This window comes from Plodia interpunctella, chromosome 16 (assembly GCF_027563975.2).
Source record: "Plodia interpunctella isolate USDA-ARS_2022_Savannah chromosome 16, ilPloInte3.2, whole genome shotgun sequence".
Classification (NCBI taxonomy): Eukaryota; Metazoa; Arthropoda; class Insecta; order Lepidoptera; family Pyralidae; genus Plodia; species Plodia interpunctella.
Window position 1 is genome coordinate 1,295,044 of NC_071309.1, and position 9,611 is coordinate 1,304,654.

General features: G+C 34.8%; 1 protein-coding gene across 1 annotated transcript; it reads right to left on the reverse strand.

The window, feature by feature from the left end:
• Window positions 1-2,081: 2,081 nt before the first annotated feature.
• Window positions 2,082-9,072, reverse strand: LOC128676345 (uncharacterized). The gene is made up of 8 exons (XM_053756408.1): window positions 9,044-9,072; window positions 8,029-8,287; window positions 7,751-7,858; window positions 6,737-7,158; window positions 6,411-6,513; window positions 4,883-4,978; window positions 2,598-2,750; window positions 2,082-2,277 (listed from the first exon to the last, which is right to left on the reverse strand). Exons 1-8 carry the CDS (start codon window positions 9,061-9,063, stop codon window positions 2,224-2,226), a joined length of 1,215 nt encoding a protein of 404 aa, XP_053612383.1. The 5' UTR covers window positions 9,064-9,072; the 3' UTR covers window positions 2,082-2,223.
• Between the last annotated feature and the right edge of the window lie 539 nt (window positions 9,073-9,611).

Consider the following 9,611-nt stretch of genomic DNA (forward strand, 5'->3'; position numbering starts at 1 on the left):
ATAAGTAACTTTTTGACATTACATTCGGACGAACATAAGTGTAAAAGATTTCATTGAAACAAGAGAAATATTTTTTTGTTGTACTGTCGACCGCACGTCAAGTTACCTTACTACATAGATCTCAATGCAGAGTTAATAGCGATAAATTTGCAATGAATTTGGATAGCTTTTCGTTTGAAGTCACCACATTACCATCGAGAAAATTGACGACCTCGGTGGCGCAGTGGTAAAGTTCTTGCCACTGAACCGAGAGGTCCCGGGTTCGATCCCCGGTCGGGTCATGATGGAAAATGATCTTTTTCTGATTGGCCCGGGTCTTGGATGTTTATCTATATATGTATTTGTTATAAAATATAGTATCGTTGAGTTAGTATCCCATAACACAAGTCTCGAACTTACTTTGGAGCTAGCTCAATCTGTGTGATTTGTCCTAATATGTTTATTTATTTATTTATTTATTATTTAAAAATAGAAAATGTTGCATATTTTTCGTGACAATAATGTTTTAATCACATACTCATCCAAATATATCAGTAAGCGTGGACCAAACCCAACTTTAGGCGGTTTAGTCCGGTGCTGCAATTAGCCAGTCACACGTGAGACCGCGAACAAATTGCTCGCTCTAACACCACCGTACTGTACTGGTCAGGTCCGGATCAAGGGTGGACCCTGACATGCTAGATTGGAATCTAGCATGGCTCTTGAGCCGCGTGCATATAAAAGAAAAAACCTTTAAAGGCTAAATCAAGTAATTTCATTTCTTGGTTTAATTTTTTTGCTGTCAGAGAGACAACATCTGTTCAAAAACGTACACACTGGAAATAACTTGAAAAATTATAAAAATATAATATTATCTTACATAAAACTCAAACGCATAGGTGATGGATTTCATCGCATTTTTTTACAATGTTTTGTAACTTTATTACTAGGATTTCATGAAGTACATAGTAAACAACAAGATAAGAATTACATTAGAAATATTATTGTTATGTTTTTAGTTAATCGCTAGTTTAATGCGGCCAAAAAAAATATTTTAGTTACGGATCTCAACCAGGGCCCGATCGCTGAACCAAGGGGGGTTCAGCGATCGGGCCCTCCGCTTCCTGAATCCGGCCCTGATGGTGGCCGTACTGACGAATGGAGCGGCGGAGTTAATAATGCTGTGGTTGGCTTTGGCGTTTCAACCGAACTTTACCGAGTTATACACACTATAACATAGTGGATTAGTATGGGTCATTAGTAAAAAGTAGAAGTGCTATATCACTTATCTACTAGACGTTCGAATTGTGTTTCAGAAACGTGATTCATCATTAATTTATCTATTTCTGATAATGCTGTTTTGTTTTGTATTGCCTATTCGGAGACGATTTAATGTTTTATTCTAAAGAGGGCGGTTTAATTGTACCATTAAATGGCACAGACTGGCCACATGGTATGGTCCACAGATTCTCTCTATATATCTGTGTATTTTTTACTGTGTAATCCCACTAACATTACAAAGACGATAGTTTGTTACTTTTTCACGGGCAAACGGCTGAGTAAATTTTTATGAAATTTGCTATTGAGGTAGCAGATATATTCGATTAACACATAGGGTACTTTTTTATCTTGAAAGTAGGCGATTCCCGTAGTCAATTTCGTCAAAAAGTCTGATAGTCAACGGCGTTTTATAAAGCAAATGGCGCGACTGGGCATAAAAATCGCAAGTATTTCTTAAAAATAATTACGCGGGTAACACCGCTGGTTGTGGCTATAGTGTTTCATAATTATGTTGTATTGTGTTGCGTGTGCCTTTTATTACTGTTTGGCGTAATCGAAACGAAAAGTTTGGATGGAAATCAGACAATCTAATCTGCAACCAAATATAGACAGTATGCTAAATCAATGAAAACCGCACGCAGCATTTTATTGCTTGATCAGTTTTATTTACGTAAACGTTTTTTTTTTTTTTTTTAGAAAAAGGAAAGAATTTATTTCATGTAATGTGAAAATGAAAATTCTCGAAAAAAGTTTATTTCATTTGATTATTATTTTTCTTCTTAGCGTTACGACTCGTAACGGATCAATGTTATGATGGCCAGTATTTTACGAAAACCCACAACAATGTTCCTGGCTTTGTACATGATAATTGATACAAAGATGTTTTTTTAGTGCAAATGATAGCATTTAATATTTATTTATTTATAATAATAATAATATATTTGTTCTATTTTCTTAATATCATCATTCATTGGTTTCCTTCAACATCACGTAGTACGAAAATGTTGCTTTGATAATCTGAAATGCAAGGTCTGATTTTAGAAAAATATTTAAAAATACCTACCTATAAAATACTTGTATATTTTTAATATTTATATGGCCCTTTTTATACCAAATACATTACAAATTTCTCGCAGTCTGCCCGTATAGATACGTATATCGAAAAAAATATCCACACACTAACATTAGACTAAGTCGACAGTGCGAGTGAGTGAGTAGCAGCTGCCATGCCGCGTCCTTCAGTTTTTTGCCGTAAAATGACTTATTGAAAGCGAAAAAATACCAAACATGAGATCTATTTTCAAGCCTTTGTGTGAACATAATATAAAGTTACTTACACTAATCATGGGCTGATAGCCGATAGAATAACCGCAAGCTTTGAAATCCAACAGCTCTTGTGATTGGACAAGCATCAATAATAACGTTTTTTGATTCGAGAGCGCCATCGACTCCCATGGGCACGAATAAATTGCGATGAAAACATCTTCGCTCTGAAATCCGATGAGAAATGTTCACAGCACTTATACAAAATACCGTCACAGATTAATAAAACCTTCGGTACAAAAGGTATCTATGGAAATCGAAATTTATCTAAGCCAGTCTTCGTTAAGATATTCTTCTCATACATAAGTATTGTCTCATAGCGCCTCGGCGAGCTACCTTACAGCTTAGATATTCCTCATCGAATTATCTGTCAAATATTATAGCTATCTTTTATTTTACGCAGCTTTACGAAAGTGATAGCAATATATCAAAAACTGGATGAGTAGAATACCTCCCTATGCTAGGAAGACAGTACCGAGGCGCTATAAGACAATAAGCCCGCACTGCTCGCTCTGGAAGTCGAACTCGGGTACAGATATTGGACGGGCGCGTGTTGATTGACGGGGTGAACCTCTGAGCGTTTCGACCGCTGCGGCCGCACGGTCATTATGATCCGTCAATTTTCTCGAGGAAGGAATCATTTCCAAAATCAATCATTCATAAAATTGACATTGATCACAGTACATATTAATGAATTTAAAGTCAGATACAGACTGATTCTTGTCTTTGTTTAAATTTTTCTTTGTTAAAAATTGACAGCGGTAAGAACGCTCGGAAATTCACCCGACGACTATACTGAAATATGGCAAAGGTGCTATGTATTAAAAGGTATGGCCGTAAAATACCCATCATGGGGTCTGCTGCTAATATTCTAAATAACCACTCTGATACTAGGTACTTTTCATCTTTTCATTTCCTTTTTTCAACCGTTCCGCCCATAGATATAAAAATCTTACTAGATATCATAAGCGATGCTGGTGGAATGCTTGAGCTTTTTTCTGTATACTAACGCCTTAGCATTCAAATATTTTCCAGTTCAACACACAGCAAAATTCAGACAAGACAATGTAAAACCTCTTATCTGTGGAGTACCTACTGACTTTTTTTTAAATCATTTATTCAGTACAAAAATCACAGACACATATTTACAATAATTACCGGAAAGCGGAATCCTCGTAGTGTTTATCTGTGCTACACTGTGATATTTATTTATCTATATTTATAGAAGGTACATCACAGATTACAGACCTTAAATTACTAATCAATCTGCACATCTTGTAATTCTGAAATCCCAATGACGACAGTTTCAGTAAACATTTATGTTTACTGAAAGTGTTGTGTACAATCGTCATTATATATCGTCACATGCAAACAGTATATATATATATATATATATAATCTTGGGTAAGTACTAATGTGGTTTTACCATATTGGTGGGACCTAATTGTCAAGCCTTATACCAATCACGTTCGATTAATAGCGCTGTTCCACGGGTCGTTACAATCTGAACATTTTAAATAAATTGATTTCAGTTCCGTCCGTTGCTCTCCCTTTATAGCAAATCACCCACTTTGTCTTTTATTTGCCTGATATAAATCTGCCTCGGTATTCCTATTTTCATGTACAGTCGACAGCGCATCAATCTACCCAAACTCATTGCAAATTGATCGATATTACCTTGGCATAAAGATCCATGTATATCATGGCATCGGAGTAAAATCAATTCAGCGTTTTAATAGAAGCCGTGGTGGTCAAGTGGTTAAAACAATCCGACCGTGATTGACCGAATCCTACTCAACCTTCCCGCCACATTAGTTTGTATACCAATCTGACTCATATAAAGTAGTATTCATAGACCACCACTGGCTTCTGATGAAGGAAAACATCGTGAGGAAACCTGCACACTGGTTAACAAATTAAGTTCACTTGTTTATAAGCGACAACTTGCCTCTATATGACATAAAAGTTGCGTAAAAGTCATATAAATTGCCTTTAGGCGAGTTAAATTAATTCTGACACCAATGTTAGCAATAACACACACGAAAAGAAGAAGTGCTTGCCTCTGAACCGAGAGGGTTCGATACCTGGTCGGGTCATAATGGAAAATGATCTTTTTTTGATTGGCCCTGGTCTTAGATGTTTATCTATATATGTATTTGTTATAAAATACAATATCGTTGAGTTAGTATCCCATAACGCAAGTCTCGAACTTACTTTGGGGCTGGCTCAATCTGTGTGATTTGCCCTATTACCTATATTTATTGAGAAAAAAAAAATACAAAGTGTAAAGCCATCTTACCAATTTACGAATCTTTTCGGTAGCATACGATAAGGCAATGAGGATGTTAAAGAAATAGAATGCCATAATGAAATATAACATTTGGTTTTCCTTTTCCTATAACAAAAGAAAAATATGTAGCAGCGACTGCCTGTAAGGCTGGTGCGGCTTCGTAGACGGCAGTGTCCGGCAAAAGGCGTAAATATTCATCTCTGGGTGAGCCATACATCATTCCATTACGCCTTTTGCTGTAGAGACCCTGGGACCTTGGGGTGCGGATGCAAAAACCCTTTACAAAGAAATTTCCGCACGCCTGGTCGATGTCTCTGGGGACCCAAGGGCCGGTGACTATTTTGGCCAACGTTCGAGTTTGGCCATACAAAGAGGAAATGTCGCCAGCCTTCCGGGAACTTTACCGCACGACGACGGCGATTTAGTGTCAATTTTTTATTGAAATTAATTTAGTATTTATTATTGTAGTTTTAATTTTAACCTATATAGTACATAAAAATATGTTGTAAATAGAAATAGTACAAAAGAAACAATCATTTAATTCTGTGCAATAATTTTGGCCCCCGGGTCGGTAAAGATTTTTAATTAATTAAAAACACAACTTTTCCTTTGACTTCATTTCAATTACACTTGTCTGTATATCGTAAAATAGTGGTTCTTAAACTTTGGAAAAGCTAAGCTTTCATTGGAGCACATAATTATTCATTAATACAAAACCTAGTTTTATATGCACTAACTGTAACTGTATCAATAGCTAACGTTATCATACAAGAATATATTTTATAGTTTTTGATAATAACTTTTGTAAATCATATTCCCAAATAATTTTATACGTGCGTTTTTCACGATATAAGTCTACTTGGTACTTTTTTAAATATAACCAATACATTCACGGAGCCCCAACATATGCTTTAAGGAGCCCTAGGGCTCCGCGGAGCACCCTTTGTTTTTATCCTGTATAGTATGCGCAGAAAACAGTAGTAGAAAACGGCCTTTCTTTTAATGTTTTCACGTCGCGACGCGCCTCTTTGTCTCAGTGAGGACAACGAACAACACAACATAAAAAGAGTATTGATCTCTACATAGTATAAAACAAAATTGCTTCCCGCTGCCTGTCTATATGTATGCTTAGATCTTTTCAAATAGTTCAAACTACATGTATGCAAAATTTCAATAAGATTGGTTTCATAACTGGAGCGTGAAGTGGTCACAAACAAACTTACTTTCGCATTTATAATAATAGTTATATTATAGTTATACTAGCTGTGCCCCGGGTCTTCGCTTCCGTGGAAATTTCGAGATAAAATGTACCCTATGTGTTATTCTAGATCATATTCTATCAGTGTACCAAATTTCATCAAAATCCGTTCAGTAGATTTAGCGTGAAAGAGTTATAAACATACACACACAAACACATCCTCACAAACTTTCGCATTTGTTACGAGTATATTAGTAGGATTATTATTATATTATGATTTTACGCGAGTGGGCCAGGTCGAGTCTCTAGTTTATTCATAAATCATAATTTTAAACTTACGTTAAACATAAGAAGATACATCAGTAAGCTGTCTGCAATCAAATTAAATAAAAATATAGCGCCGATGTTTATGCCGTAAGCCGCTTCGAATGTCTTGAAGTTCCTGAAAAAATATATATTTATATATTTTTATTACTTCTACAACTCATACACGTCGTTTATAGATTCAGAATGAAATTATAGAAATGATGATAATAATTGTTATTTTTTTATTAAGGTTTACTTGTGAATTACCATTATAAATTAAATTAAGCTTGTATGTCTAGTCTTTGTGATTTCATCTGAAATAAAGTTCACAAAAATAGATAAAAATATCGCATACTCGCCTCTTGATAAATGTATATCGGTTGTGTATATCCACAAGTTTCTGTCTAACAGCCAAATCGCTCAAGCCGATCCAATCTTGGCTTTCAATATCATTTTTCAGAATATCTAAATGGCCAATCAAATGTAACATGAATGTAAAAGTCATTATATCCACGCAAAATATCACTAAACCAATGCCAAATTGCAAATAAGTCATGAAAAATATTTCCAATAGAATCCAGTTCTTGAAATTGTATGTGTGGTCGAAAGGCATCCATATATACGTGCCACCCTGTAATATCATGGTTTTGTTATGTATTTCCTCTAGGTGAATTGTATTCTTTGCCAGTGAAGTGATGAACCACATAAGCGCGTCTAGAAATATGGATAATATGAGAAAACATTGGATAAAGAGTGAAAAACGTTCCGTTTTGATTGCTTTCTGAAAAAGATGAGAAAATAATATTAGAAATTTTCACAAATTAGTTCGAGGCGCACGGTGGTGAGTGCAGCCAAGTTCGTTGAAATAATATTAATATAGCACGCATGCAGTATAGATTAACTTACAATTTATATGGTAGTTATATAACTATTAAGTTAAAAATAGTAATAAATATGTGACATACATTTATTTAATGAAATTCTCATAATATTCACTTATAATACCCACTTTATTTTCAAAGCACAAACCTTACTAAGAGTCTCTATTGACAATAAAGTTACCTATATATTTTTACTAGTAGCCTGTACAAAGTCTCATTTAATGAAATTCTCATAATATTCACTTATAATACCCACTTTATTTTCAAAGCACAAACCTTACTAAGAGTCTCTATTGACAATAAAGTTACCTATATATTTTTACTAGTAGCCTGTACAAAGTCTCATTTCTTTATTTACACTATTAATATTAGATTTAATTAATATTAGTATTTGTATAATCTACTTCATATACTATTGTATCAAAGATAATTTGTGTAATGTACGCTGACGTATCCGTTAACGGCGAATCCTGATAATATTGTATCTTATACCTTTTTATTATATTTGTTTTCATGTTGAAAGTGGTACAAGTGGAATTCCTTCATGAAATTCGTTACACAAACTCTGTACACATCTCTTTGCGCGGTTAATATTTTCATCTGAAAACCAAATTCTGTTCTAGTAATCGAAATATGTCTACAGTAAAATAAATGTGTATTTGGATTTAGATCTGGAAACTAAAAAAAAAAACTAAAAATTTTCCTTGGCAAATTTAAATGGGCAAGCCTTAAAACTCTTGAACTATAATAAAATTATTAAAGGTACTTACAGTAACGATTGAATACAAAGCCAAACTAATAAAATACGACAGAAGTAAATGTGATTTCTTCAATAAATCATAATTCAAATAGCCATATAAAATCTCAAGGAAAGTAGCCAAGTGTCCCATTACAACCCACAATTTAGCATTGAGGCGAACAAAAATGTTTTCACTTGGCTGGTACCCCCACCACACATTTTTACCAACTGCCACTAGTGTCATTCCGAAAGCTATGTTTTTATACTGTCTGCGGCTTATAGGGTTTTGACTGGAAGTCAATGAATAATAAATACGAATAAGTAAACGAGATGCTCAATGACACAGTGGTTAGCGTGCCCTGCTTGTGATAGCGGCAGTTAAATCACATTCACAATGGCCGGATGGGTGACCAAAACTGTATTATCGTGAGCTCCGCCGTGCTTCGGAAGGCACGTTAAGCCGTTGGCCCCGGTCGTATAAGCAGTGATGAAACCTGCTAATTTGCAATGCGCCCGTGTTCATCATACCTACACCTGGATGAATAATGCATAAGGAAGGTCTGTGCTCCAGCAGTGTGCTAAATATCTGATGATGAAAGTAAATAAAAACGGTGAGAACATGATACAAAATGAAATTTTAATAAACGACTACTGGTGTGAACATTTGTTCAACAAATACATATCGCTGTGTCTTATCCACGCTTGCTTCCTTGAAGAAACTAGATGTGAAAATAAATGGTGGTCCCGAGTCCTGAGATTAACACTTTTCCAATTTTACAATACAAAATGTCTACTATATTTATATTAATCTACCTTTTCACTTTTTTTTTAAGTTTCATATTTAAACTACTTTCCTATCGCTTATTCTACTGTTTCGACCTGACTTTTAGCATCAAAGATCTCAATCTGGGGGCACGGCAGTGCCCCCGCAAGTCGAGCAAAAAACGAGGCATGGCCGTACCATCCTTTTCTCGATAGATTTTTCACACACAATAATACAAATTTTATGAATATTTTTTAAACTTGATAATATGAAAAATACTAACGTATAATAAGAATCGTTCATTGTCGTGAAGTTCTCTATAATTTAAAAAACAAAAGTTAAATGGTATCAGAAATAAAATTAATTTCCTTATATATATTCTACTTATATTCTACTTTCATTACAAAGTAATTAATCAGGGTTATAATTATTTCTAATTAAGGCCATCGGAGCCGACCGCAGCACGTTGCAATGTAGATTTAATTGATATTGACAATTTAATTATTACATGCGATTTTACAATCCGTGTGCCTTAGCTAAATAGCGACCCGCCCCGGCTTCGCTCGGGTGAAAATATAACAAATTATACACCTTGCTCAGGAATATCAAAAATCCAAATATAACGATATATTCATGCCACAATAAAATGCAGTGCAATGCAATGCAACAATTGCAACAATTCTTTATTGCACAAATTAATTACATAGTATACATAAGTACAAAATGTATAATCACACATAGCACGACATTATGGTATAGATACATTGTGTAAAAGGCGGCCTTATCGCTGTAAGCAATTTCTTCCAGACAACCTTTAGGGAAATTGCTAGACGAGGAAATACAGTAATGCG